At 50.3% G+C, this 13,171-nt stretch overlaps 2 protein-coding genes and 1 long non-coding RNA gene across 3 annotated transcripts; all 3 read left to right on the top strand.

Annotated features, from left to right (window-relative positions):
- The first annotated feature begins 362 nt into the window (after positions 1–362).
- On the top strand, positions 363–6,285 carry LOC135808342 (uncharacterized). Its single transcript, XM_065321515.1, has 2 exons — positions 363–802; positions 4,368–6,285. Exons 1-2 carry the CDS (start codon positions 670–672, stop codon positions 5,357–5,359), a joined length of 1,125 nt encoding a protein of 374 aa, XP_065177587.1. The 5' UTR covers positions 363–669; the 3' UTR covers positions 5,360–6,285.
- Positions 798–3,345, top strand: LOC135808341 (uncharacterized). Its single transcript, XM_065321514.1, has 2 exons — positions 798–2,395; positions 2,480–3,345. The coding sequence occupies exons 1-2, from the start codon at positions 1,400–1,402 to the stop codon at positions 3,194–3,196; spliced, it is 1,713 nt and encodes a 570-aa protein (XP_065177586.1). The 5' UTR covers positions 798–1,399; the 3' UTR covers positions 3,197–3,345.
- Positions 6,286–9,294: 3,009 nt separating the features above from the next.
- On the top strand, positions 9,295–12,155 carry LOC135808340 (uncharacterized). Its single transcript, XR_010552077.1, has 2 exons — positions 9,295–9,618; positions 11,452–12,155. It is a non-coding gene; the product is annotated as an uncharacterized LOC135808340 (long non-coding RNA).
- Positions 12,156–13,171: the final 1,016 nt, after the last annotated feature.

The following is a 13,171-nucleotide window of genomic DNA, read 5'->3' as shown; positions in this document are numbered from 1 at the left end:
ACCCTTTTTCAAATTTCAAATTTCGCAGCACTGCACTGTGTACGATGAAATCACGAAAAATCGCCAAATACGGGAGCTCGCCAGAGCCAGAGCCCATCTTTTTATGAATGGACTGTACTTAAATTGTAGGGCGCGTTCAGACCAGGGAGTAGTACAATACCTGGTTCAGACTACCGTGAACCCCGTCAAACCGTGAATACCGATAAACCGTGAAGGACATCGAGTCACACTACGGAACAACTAACGTTACCGTGAAGTTTTCAGCTCTTAGTCCGTGAGCCAAAACTCAAAATCACAAGTGCCGTTGCACTCTCGGATGGACAAATCGCCGCTTGCAGTGTTGGTCAAGGACATCACAAAATGGAGGTTTGCACATTGCAAACCGTAGTTAACATTCACGAAACCAACAAGCCAAAGGCGCCATGGCAACCAGTAAACGAACCCGCAAAAATAACAATAATTAGAATAAGAAACAGAAAAAAAATCAAGTTAGTGTGACAACAAATGCAAGGTTCCCTTTCCGGTGAAAGTGCTGCAACTGAGTGTGTCATTGCTGACCAACAATTTGTTTTCACTTGTTCTAGTCGTTTCCTCTAGCCTCCTCAGTTGCCGAGGAGCATAGTAGTCTTTCCACAGCCGTATTCCTAGGAACGTACTGCCAGTTTCATCATGGCCTTCACTCCTGACCAGCAGCGGTCTCTTGCGGAGATGATTTCGGCTTCGGTCTCGTCGGCGTTGTCGGCCCACTCCGCATCTCGAGGACCGGATAGGGGAGCGTCTGATGGGCCATCAGATCAAGCCGGTATGTTTTTGACTCATGATTCTGCCCGTGCTGAGATGCCGGCCAGTTTAGATTCTGCCCCCGCATTCCCTGCATTCCCTGCATGCGTATGCCATGTAAGTAATGAAGCCATTTCAAAAATTTGCAAGGTCGAGTTTTTTGATCTGGCCCTCCTACTTCCCGCCAAGTACGAGAGGCCCTCCGATGATCAGCCTATCTCTAAGCGGGTCAAATTAGCCGAGGACGGCGATTGCTTGGTGATCTCCGCCTCTCAAGCCTCCAAGAGGCGAATTGATTCTTTAGCTTCGTGGATGGAAGCATGGTCCATCTTCACGATTATAGCTACCTCGAACGACCCGGCCTGCGCTGCTAGCTTGGCAGAACACCAGCTACGCATTGTGCAAGCCGCAGCGAAGTACCGCCTGGCTGCGGTGCTCGAGTACGACATCCGGGTGCGGCAATCGGTGGCTCGGGCACGCACCCCCCTTTCATCACTTGACACGGCGCTGTACACTGAATGTTTCACGGGCCAGGCACTTCCCACGTGTTCCAAGTGCCGGAAGGTGGGCCACCTGGCCAACAATTGTCTTTTTCGCGGCTCCGACAGCCGGACGCTGCATGCCACCTCGGGCGCAACAAGCGGAGGAAGTGTCCACACGCCCGGGCAGTCCACCATCTGCCGCAAGTTTAATGCGGGCAACTGCTCCTTTAATCAATGCCGCTTTAAGCACTGCTGCTCCTTCTGCTCTGGCACCCACCCGGCCAAGGAATGCCCAGCCCGCAAGTAGCTCCATGAGTACTCCTTCCTCCTGTCTTCCTTTATCTGCACATAAACCCCACACGCCCATCATTATTAGCGCACTTAAAATAGAATTAGAATCACACCCCGATGACCAGTTGGTCGCTTCCTTATTGCATGATCTTGAATTTGGTGTTCGCATTGGTTTTGGCAACTGTCTGTCTGAGTCTTTTTTGTCACGTAATTTGTCCTCCGCTGCTGACAATGCAGAAGTAGTCGATGACTATCTCCGCCAGGAATGTGAGCGCGGGCATACGGCTGGCCCGTTTGAGGAGCCTCCTGTTCTCCCCATTCACACCTCTGGCATTGGAGTTGTACCTAAGAAGTCGGGTGGCGTCCGCCTAATCATGCACCTCTCCGCTCCTGCTGGCAGGAGCATAAATGATGGCATCAAGAACTCAGACTTCTCCTTCCAAATGATCTCGGTGGATACGGTGGCCGATCATGTCATGCGCACTGGGAAGGGGGCATTGCTATGCAAAGTGGACATCAAGCATGCATTCCGGCTCTGTCCCGTTCATCCCAACGACTGGCCTCTACTCGGAATATGTTGGCGGGGGAAGTTTTATGTCGACAAAGTGCTGCCTTTCGGCCTGCGCTCCGCACCAGCTTTATTCAACCGCCTAGCCGAAGCACTGGCCTGGCTACTTCGCCACAACTACGGTTTGAAGTGTCTGGAACACTACCTTGACGATTTCATCAACGTCTCACCACCAGCGCCGGTGGTCGCCACATCAACAGCAGCGGTGCACATGGCCACCATCCTGGAGGTTTTCGCCAACCTCGGGGTTCCCATCGCGGAAGGAGCAGACAAGGTTGTCGGTCCGGCCACGGTCATGACAGTGCTCGGCATTGAGCTGGATACTCAGGCTCTGGAAATGCGGCTGCCGGCCGACAAGCTTCTCGAGATCAAAGCGCGGCTCAACGAGTGGGCGGTCAGCCCATCGTGCACGAAACGTCAACTGTTGTCACTAATTGGCCTCCTCTCATTTGCGTCCAAAGTGGTTGCGGCCGGCCGCACCTTCACCCGTCGTCTCATCCATACCAGCACCACCGTGACAGGCTTAGATGAAGAAGTGCACCTGGACGCCGATGCTCAAGCAGACATCCGTTGGTGGAAGGAGTTCCTCCCACACTGGAACGGCCGAGCGCTTCTGCGTGACCCAGTATGGTCGAAGCCCCCAGACTTTGAGCTCTATACCGATGCTTCCGGCCTGGGATTTGGAGGTTTCTTTCAGAGTGCCTGGTTTTGCCAAGAATGGGGCCCGGAGCACCAGCACGGCCCTTTCTCCTCTATCATGTGGCGGGAGATGTATCCCATTGCTGTGGCCGCGCAATTGTGGGGCCCGCAGTGGCAGACGAAGAAGATCCTCCTCCATTGCGACAATCAAGCTGTCGCCACAGCATGGGAATCCGGCTCATGCCGGAATCTGGAGGTCATGAACCTCATACGGACCACCCTGCGTATTGCGGCACGCTACAACTTCATCCTGTTGATCCGTCACATCTCAGGTATCGACAACAGTATTGCGGACGCCCTCTCCCGTCTACAGCTCAGTCGCTTCCGCTCGCTAGCTCCGTCTGCCAATCCGGACCCAGTTCCACTGCCAACTTAGATCGTCTAATGATGTCTCACAATATATTCACAGCCCCTTGGGGTGTCCGTTTTGCTGTGTCTGGCCTTCGCCGTCACTACACTGACTTATTGTTATTTTTTTTCTGCCATACCAACTACACCGAAACCAATTTCTCAGTTCAATCTCTCCCTTACTATTTGCCCACCCTTTAGCACGGGCGGCTCTCCTCCCTACACTGCCCCCCCCCCCCCCCCCCCCCCCCCCCCGCTTCGCTGCTCTCTTTTGGAAGGAAGTGGCTATGCAGTGCTCATATAGTGCAATCCTGCAAAAACCAAAAATTGGCTCTCAACGGTCATAGGCGTTTTGGCATCGTGGTATAGCTATGCCCCTATGTCAGGGTATTAAGTTGAGTACTGGGATGCTCATTGCACTCAGACTGGCACCGGGATGCCTATGCGAGCGATAATTATGTGGGCCGGCATCAAGATGGCCTTAGCGTGGATGCGTACACGTTACACCCTGGGCTTGATGCGAGGCTAAGTGATGCATTCTTAACTGTTTACGGCAATTCACATTTAATTGCGCGGAACTAAAACAAGCAGTATGGGGCCAAGTTGCCCACAGCCATAAGCGAGCACCGGGATGCTTTAACACCCAGACGGGCACCGGGTTGCGCGTAACAATACTAAGGAGAGCACCGGGATGCATATGTGAGCGGGTTGCGTTGTAAGGGGCACCGGGATGCCTATAATTGTTAGTCAAGCGGGCACCGGGATGCCCATATGAATTAAGCGGTAAGCGAGCACCGGGATGCTTATCACACCTGGACGGACACCGGGTTACACGTAATAATAAGTCCGGCACCGGGATGCCCAAGAGGATGGGCAGGTAGCGAAAGGGATACCTAAAATGCCCATATTTAGTATAGCTGGCACCAAGATGCTCTAAATACGCAAACTGGCGACGGACGCTGATGATTGTGAGGCGAGCACCGGGATGCTCAAATGCGTCCAAACCGGCGCATTAATACCGGGATGCTTCGGTAAATAAATACGTATTGCAAGCAGCCAGTTAGTTTGCCTTCAAAGTCATTGTAGCTGGGCACAGCGATGCGATGGTCTGTCATGTTTTGCTCTTCGTACTGGCTTAACTGCTTGCTTATTTTATTATCCACTGCGTTTGGTGCTGCTGCCGTGTCCCCACATTGCAGATGGGTGGGTTCGATATCATTCACCTCCAGCCACCACCAGGAGGGAGATACTCGACGCTCAAGCCAGCAGGCTCCTGGCCCAATCGGTGGCGCCCCGGACACGCCAGACCTACAGCCCTGGAGTCAGGTCCTACATTCAGTTTGCGCAGCAGCTCCGCTTCAGCCATCTGGCACCGACGGTCAATGATATAGTTCTCTTCATGACGTCACTGTCCGCGTCACTGTCTGGGAAGACAATCAGGGTATACCTAGCAGCCGTCCGCCACCACTTTGTATTGAATGATGGTCCGGTGGATCTGCTCAGAGCACCCAGGATACTGGCCTTGCTGAAGGGCATCGACCGTGACAAGCTGACGTCCAGGCCAATGCCTGTGCCTCCGTCATCCAGACGTGCGGTGACACCCAACGACCTCAAGGCTATCCGCGAATTCCTGGAGTTCTCGCATTATGCACCGCAAGACAAGGCCATGCTCTGGGCAGCAGTACTCACAGCTTTCCACGGGCTCATGCGTGTGAGCGAGTACACGGCGCCATCACCAACAACGGTGGATGCTCACAGGACTCTTCAGAGGAGCCATGTCGCCCTCTCAGAGGAGAAGGTCACGATCACCCTAGGGGTAACGAAGACGGCACAGTCGGGCGCTGGGGGCACAGTGTTACTGCATGCAAGCAGGTATCCCGCAACCTGCCCTGTGCGTTCAGTCGCTGCCTACATAAGTGCCAGGGAGTGGGCGGATACAGGTGCCCCATTCTTCGCCTTCCGCGAGGGGCGCTACCTAACCCCGGGCGACGTGAACGCCATTCTCAAGAGGGCTCTCGGCCCAGGCGTTTCAAGCCATTCTCTGCGGATCGGTGGTGCTACGGCCATGGCCGAACGACAGGCCCCGGAGTGGCAAATTCAAGCGGCAGGGCGCTGGTCAAGCTCTGCGTACAAGGCGTACGTCCGTGTCCCGTCGGGCATGCCAGCTTATCAGCAGACAGAGCTAGCGTAGAGAGCAGTTCGAAGCTTCACGGGGTTCATGTGCCTAAGTTGCATTCAAGTCACGGCCCTGCGTCCGCGGCCACCCACTCCCTTTCTTGGAGGCATGTGGGGTTGGCGGTCAATCGCCTGCCCGCAGCTTCGGGCAAACACATGACACCGGGTTGTCATCGCAAAATGCCCCCAAAGGTGGCCGGGCACCGGGTTGCCCAGGGTGACCGCGGCCCACGACTTCAAAATGTTTCTCACCTTATCACTATTCCCTTGTTCCCTGATCATTGCCTTGGAACAGTATCACTTTGCTCTCAGATGTTTCAAAATTTGATTCTAATGATTAATAAATTTCGGGCACATGAAACCCCTCCAAAAAATACCAACCGTGATCCGTTGTTGTGTGGAGTGAATGTTGAAATGGAGGTTTGCACATTGCAAACCGTAGTTAACATTCACGAAACCAACAAGCCAAAGGCGCCATGGCAACCAGTAAACGAACCCGCAAAAATAACAATAATTAGAATAAGAAACAGAAAAAAAATCAAGTTAGTGTGACAACAAATGCAAGGTTCCCTTTCCGGTGAAAGTGCTGCAACTGAGTGTGTCATTGCTGACCAACAATTTGTTTTCCCCACCCTCCACTCCCACTGTACAAGTATTACTGGTACACATGGAGGCATGTGGGGTTGGCGGTCAATCGCCTGCCCGCAGCTTCGGGCAAACACATGACACCGGGTTGTCATCGCAAAATGCCCCCAGAGGTGGCCGGGCACCGGGTTGCCCAGGGTGACCGCGGCCCACGACTTCAAAATGTTTCTCACCTTATCACTATTCCCTTGTTCCCTGATCATTGCCTTGGAACAGTATCACTTTGCTCTCAGATGTTTCAAAATTTGATTCGAATGATTAATAAATTTCGGGCACATGAAACCCCTCCAAAAAATACCAACCGCGATCCGTTGTTGTGTGGAGTGAATGTTGAAGGATACGTTTTCGCTTGTTGGACGTTCCAGAACCGATCCAGAGACCTTCGCGAGGGCTTCTTTTCTCGACCAAATTCCACCGTGAGAACAAATATTTTTACGCGAGTGTGAGGTGTGCGTCGTATGAGCAAGCGCAAAACACGAGTTCGCGTGGAGTGAGGAAAAATAATTTATTTTTTAGAAGATGACGACTTTGACGACAATATCGACTTGGGATATTGTGATCACTTTATTGAAGTTTATTCCTTTCGTGTACATTGATGTTGTTTTGACAACAATGGAAGAAGAGGAAGACGTTTCTAGTGGCAGCGAGGTGCTGGATGAGGCAGCTAACGGCAACGAAGTGGCAAATGACAGCCCAGCGGAGTAATATTGCTGGAATTTTGTGTCTGTGTCACAGCGCCCAATTTAGTAAAAACGAGAAGCCTGCAGTGAGTAATATCGAGACTACAAGTTGGTGTCGCATCGTCAGCGCTGCTGGAGAGAAGGACGACCATATCTGGGCTTTTCTCTGCCAGCACAAGAGCTCAGGGAGGAGTAAATGGTGTGGCTAGTATCATGAAAAGTGCTACACCAATTGCACCCATGTGATAGCAATTGCAAACCTGGAGAAGACCAGTGCCTCTGATTTTGCTTTGTCTATACTTGCTGACAGTGATGTGCATGTAGTAGTGAACCCAGAGCCACATCCTAAGGCCAGTAAGGGGCCACCTACCAGGAGCTTAGTGGTTGATACGAACAACGAATGCCATACCGGTAATTATGAAAGCAGAGCACGGTGTAAACACAACACGGAGAACTGGTCCACCCAGAGTTTCCGGAAGGGAATGTTTTGTTGCAGGCAGCACTGGAGAGGGCAAGACGACAAGTAGCGAGGGCGAAACCAGCGCTGCTGGAGGTCCAAGCCAGAGCACCTGGCTGCTTTGCGGGCAACATACTACTGTATACCATTAGCTGTGTGTGCGCACGAGTTTGTGTGCACATTTCTGGGTGTGCGTGTGTTTGTGTGTGTGTGCGCGCGCGTGCATGTGTGTGCGAGCGTGCATGTGTGTGCGCGCGCGCGTGCATGTGTGTGCGAGCGTGCATGTGTGTGTGCGCGCGCGCGCGTGCATGTGCGTGCTAGGCGTTTTCCTTTGTTGGTGACACCACCCCAGGCTACTACTGGTGTTGGGGCACGGTGTTGCCACAGCCACTGCGGTCAGTGAGATCCGTGTTTCAGGTCGTTGGTGGGTTTTAGATTCCGCAATTGTCGACAAGGTGTGCGCCGTGTGTGTGTGTGTGTGTGTGTGTGTGTGTGTGTGTGTGTGTGTGTGTGTGTGTGTGTGTGTGTGTGTGTGTGAAACCCGACAGCATTGGTGTGATGTTGTCTGAAGAGACATCCATCACTTACATCTTGAAGGACATTGGTTCGACACTGCACAGCAGCGAGGAGAGTGGCGCACAGCATTCAGAATTGCTTCACCACCACAGCCGGCCTCCCGTGATCGGATTCAGTGTAGTATTTGTAACATTTCCTTTTCGAAGAGCGGCCTGCCATGCCACAAGTGTACTCAAGAGCGTCGCAAACCTGTAGCAGACCAGTCTGGCAGCAGCCAATGCACCGTATGTCTTCGCTGGTTTCACAGTCATGGCAGACTGACATAGTCGGATTCGGCAGCTGGTTCATGTGTGTGTGTGCGCACGCACGCGTGCCTGGGAGACTGCATAGTCGCATTCGGCAGCTGGTTCATGTGTGTGTGCGCGCACACACGCGTGCGCATAAGCGTGTTTGTGCGCGCGTGCCTGGGAGACTGCATAGTCGGATTCGGCAGCTGGTTCATGTGTGTGTGTGTGCGCACGCGCGTGTTTGTGTGGATTCGGCAGCTGGTTCATGTGTGTGTGTGTGTGTGTGTGTGTGTGTGTGTGTGTGTGTGTGTGTGTGTGTGCGCGCGAGCGTGCATGCCTGGGAGACTGTATAGTTGGATTCGGCAGCTGGTTCGTGTGTGTGCGCGTGCCTGGGAGACTGCATAGTCGGATTCTTCAGCTGCTTCATGTGTGTGTGTGTGTGTGTGTGTGTGTGTGTGTGCGCACGCATGTGGGTGTGGGTGCGCGCGCATGCATGCATGTATGTATGTGACATCATCTTATATCGGTAGTTATCTGTGGATTACTATGTTCTGCGGTGGACTGCGACAGCACACATTATGTGCCAAGATGTGCACCTGGTGATTTGCAACTGTGTTATGTTGAGTTGAAAATGAGCAATGACAGATAGCTTTTGGTGCTGTATGAGTGTGTTAGGAAATCAATAGCCAATTCCAACCTCTTGCATTGGCCGTCAGGTTGGATAGGATCAGCGCGTGCATTTACAACAGTGGTGACGTACTTCATATTGTACTACTGTAATGTCACATTAGCTTCAGTGTTCATATCATTATAATACTGGAGTATTCTACGTATTCACTACTATTCAGTAATCGACTGGTTATTACTTTTGAAATATACTTCACTCACCAATTCATTGCTCGCTATTATCTACAAGTTCCAGTCCAGTATGATGAAGTCAAGAGGCGATTTATCCAGCCAAGTAGAGGAACTTGGGATACGAAATCCAAGAGAAATCATGAGGGTTTTCTCAGTTCGGCCATTCACGAATGTAATTGTTATTCTTCAACGCAAACTGAGTACGATATTTGACCTTGAACAGGATGAAAAGAAGTTCATGCTCGGGGCAGTCGTCATTTGCTCCAGAAGGTTACTCACTACAGGCTACTACGCCTATTGAGTATTGGCCTAGGAAGTGGTGAACAAATATGTCGAGAGATATTTAGGACATTCTTGGAAGTCAGTTCTGAACGATTGCATTGTGACTACAAACAGTAGTGACTTTCAGGGCTAGTACTTGTACAGAAACACGTGGGCGCCATCTTGGTTCACGTGACATGTGTCACACCATGCTGTGTACAGGGAATCTTGCCGTACAGTCCGTGCGCCAAGGGGTACTCAAGGCCTGATTTTATTTGCAACCGCGGGAAACGAAGTCACCAAGACGCCTTCATTTGAGGCTTTTGGAATTGGAGAATTTATTGAATTTAGGTATGGCTCTCGTCCCTTCTAGAGAACTAACCAAGACCCTGTGGGGGCAGAAGGAGACTTCTTTGGCTCCGTGAATACACTAGCTATGCGGTGGTCTAGTTAGTTTGAGTGTGTGGTTCGTATTCAAAGTGTTCCAAGCCGCAGTTCACTCGAAGGTCATCGTGGATACGTCTGCACTTGAAAATCAAGGCTGGAAAGGACTGCCTGGTGTGTCCGAACGGTATGTTTTGCACTGAAGGCATTTTTTGTATGAATTGTTGAAAGTGTCTACTTGTTCGAAATGCAAAAGAGATGGTCGTAGATCCTTGGCCCACAACACCCCACTAAATAAACTATGACCTGTCGTGAAATTATGTGAAATTGATCAACACAATCATCCACAAATTATCCTATGCCAAAGTACTGCAAATGCAAATAATGGCATCCCTTTACCTAGGTCATGTTTGTAGGGCCTTATGCCACATCTTTGCATGATTTCCCCATGCAAATCGTGTGCCTAGCTTCGAAAACACATTGCGCTAAGGGCCGAATATATACCTGTGAATCAGAACAACAGCACTCACTATTGCTTTCATGAGTGGTAATGGTCAGCTGAAAGGAAACTTCTATCCATCAACTCATAAGTAAAGTAATGACTAATCTCCTTGCAGCGCATGTGGTTCCTTCGTATTTACATGTACCGTAAAGTACCGCCAGAGCGCCCCACCATCTCGTCCTTTCGGGGTCGTATTGTGGAGGTGGTCTCCTGTCTGTAGGTTATACGGCACGAACTTTGTACTTCAGTACACATATTGCACGTTCTGCAGACAATCCGTACCTTGGAGCGGACACGAGCTTCACACAAAACCTGCTTAGTGTGACCTTAGTACACTAAGTTGCTCATGCCGTACGAACTTCGTTGCACTCTGCCATACGATTTTCCTTTCCCTGGCTGTAAAATCTGTCGCGGCAAAATCAAGGTGGGGCGCTCTCGCGGTACTTTACAGTATGTGCACCTCTCTGTGTTCGGTGAATGATTTTGAATATTTGCGCACGACTTCAGGATAGTGCACATTGTGTGGATGTACCTGCGTATGTAATCCTTTCATGATTTAAAATTAGGAGTCGTGCTTCTCATCACCGTGGACAAGTAAATGTCGGCCAATTACGTAGCGTTTGGAGACTTGCACAAATACAGTTGCGTGTCAATTTTGCGACAACCGCGGAATAAAATGAATATTCTGGACGACTGAAGCTACAAAGCCATCTTGTGTTAACAGATCAAAAAGACAGTACTTCGAAGTACCTGTATTTATCACTAGTATTACCCTGAGACAGTCGTGCTCATCTCTAGAGACTGGCTTGTATTTAACTCTACATAATGGCAACTTTAATGATGCTGACTGTCTACATTTACTTGAAGTAGGACTATAAATACTAAATATAAGGTCTATAAGCTGTCAGTGCGGTGCTGTTGGATACCCGACATGCCATGTGACTGACCGCCAGATACTAGTAAACGACATGCGATTGTACCGGTCACAGTGTAGCTGGGTTTTCACGAAACAATGAAACTTATACGATTGTGAGAAAAGTTCAGAAACCACACTTACACATACACACACACACACACACACACACGCACACACACACACACACACACACACACACACACACACACACACACCTGTCCTGTTCTGTTGAGCCACTACCACAACTTGGCACAAGGATCGCATCGGCCCCAAAGGGGCAGTAGAGCGAAAGTGAGAGGTGTTGGCTTCGAGCTCACCTATCTCTACGGTGAACGCAACCTCAATCGAAAGTCATGCCAAACGGATTTATCTACCACGCGCGTGCGCGTATACAAAACGGAGGAAGGATTACTTACTCTCCCTGTATGATGTATCTGTTGTATTCGTGAACAATGTCATTGATGTTTTCCATGCATGTTTTTGAATATGCGAGCACAACTTCCAACATCAAGCACATTCTTGCTTCTCATCAGCATGTACAAGTTTATGTTGGGCAGTTATGTAGCGTTTGTTTTACCGGCTGCGTTTGTTGGTGCTTGCAGGTCATTGGCATGCTGTCTGTTTCACAGAAGCTCGCGTAACAGGTTCACCGTACAGCTATGAATGCAATGTAGCGTGTCGAAGCCACTTCGGTATGACGTGATGCCTAATTTCCTGGTTGTACCAAAATTGAGAGTATGGAAGTGATCGTCAAGCCTGTCCCCTGTACCGTAGCCGTCTTGCCTTGTTACGCCTGGTTCTGACTCTGCGCTCTCGTATACTCCTGGTCCATGCAGTGTTACAAGGAATACTGCTCCCTTCTCAAGCAATTCATTGGCAACAAAACGCTCGGCTATGCCCTGTAACTTTGCTGTGCGGTTTGTGCTTTGTCAATGTTGTGTACCAGTTCATGATCTCTGCTTGCTGGTCTGTTTGTTTTGTCTCGCACAATTGAGGCGCTGTAGCACAGTGTCGATCATCCTGCCCAGGCTCTGATTTCACGTACCACAGTACGGTTTCTCTTGTTGCTCACTGTAATGTGCGTGATACAAGCTCCTTGGTACTCCATCATCACCTGGTGCTGTTGCTGCCATTATTGGACCCTGCTGATATCCTTCTCGCAATGCCCGAACGTTATTCCAACAAATGCACAACTCGCTCTTAGTTGTCACATTCGGTTTGGTCTCGTTCCAGTCTTTCGAATTGAGTGAGTGCGTAAACTTGTATGAAGTGGTGAAGCAAAAGCCGTGCGCCGGCAAACATTCAATGTCCGGGTGTAATGACGCACCAAGGCCCCGGGACTTGCGTCCAATTCCTGAGTGATTTTTGTGTGCCTAGCCTCTAGGTATCATACCATATTTGCTTGGTTCAACCGTTTTGGATGCCCACTGCATGCAATACCATCATTCACTGTATTTTATGTGTGTATGTTATCCAAGAAATCTCCCATATTTTTGGGTGGACAAACCTCGCCATAAGTCAGTAACCTGGCATTTTGCACCAACAGAACTCCTAGGATATCAGCGCCGTCTCAGTACCTGGGGACAGTTGTAAAGAAAAAGAAAAAATACCCTTGGCCCACAATGCCCCACTAAATAATCCGAAGGGTGTCGCGAAGACGACAATTTCCTTACCTTTCTTTCGTGGTCGAAAAAAGACACTTCGCTTCGTCCGTTGCGCATGAAACGAAACATGAGGGTAGTGTTTATCAATTAGAATAGGTATCATGCACGAAGGAATGGCGAAAAGGTATTATGCTCGAGCGCTGGTCGTCGTCTTGTTTGTCAATTTTGAGTCCCATTGAGAATTTTCTTCTCCAGACCTCTCAAATTTCCCGCGGTTGCAAATAAAAGTGCAACTTCTAGACGACTTTTTTGAATTTGGCGCACGGACTGCGTACTTCGCGTCGACTCTGGCCTGTTCAAATCCACGCAAGTGAGCCACAGTTCTCTCTAGCACAGGCGAAGCGCCAGCACCGAAAAAGAGCCCTAAAAGTTGCACTTTTATTTTCCAAATCCGACCCCAGGCCCGGGAAATTTGAAACTCAGCTCAATATCGCCAAAAAGAGACTATTTTATCCCTTGCTCACAAGAGCTTCCCTGGTGGTATCGTCTTGTTCCGAGGCAATGTTTGGGAAGGTGCGGGCATTGGCTGCCCTAAGTTTCGCGGAAAGCTCCAAGCGACATCATTTTCCTCGCTTTCTCGCCAGAGTTTTCAAGACCGACGCAACTCGTCGTCAAAAAGTACTCAGCGTGGATTTCGTGCCGAATTCCGCCCCAAACA

The sequence above is a fragment of the Sycon ciliatum genome, chromosome 2, assembly GCF_964019385.1.
Source record: "Sycon ciliatum chromosome 2, ocSycCili1.1, whole genome shotgun sequence".
Classification (NCBI taxonomy): domain Eukaryota; kingdom Metazoa; phylum Porifera; class Calcarea; order Leucosolenida; family Sycettidae; genus Sycon; species Sycon ciliatum.
The sequence above is the reverse complement of the archived record's forward strand: the minus strand, read 5'-3'. Positions and strand labels throughout refer to the sequence as shown.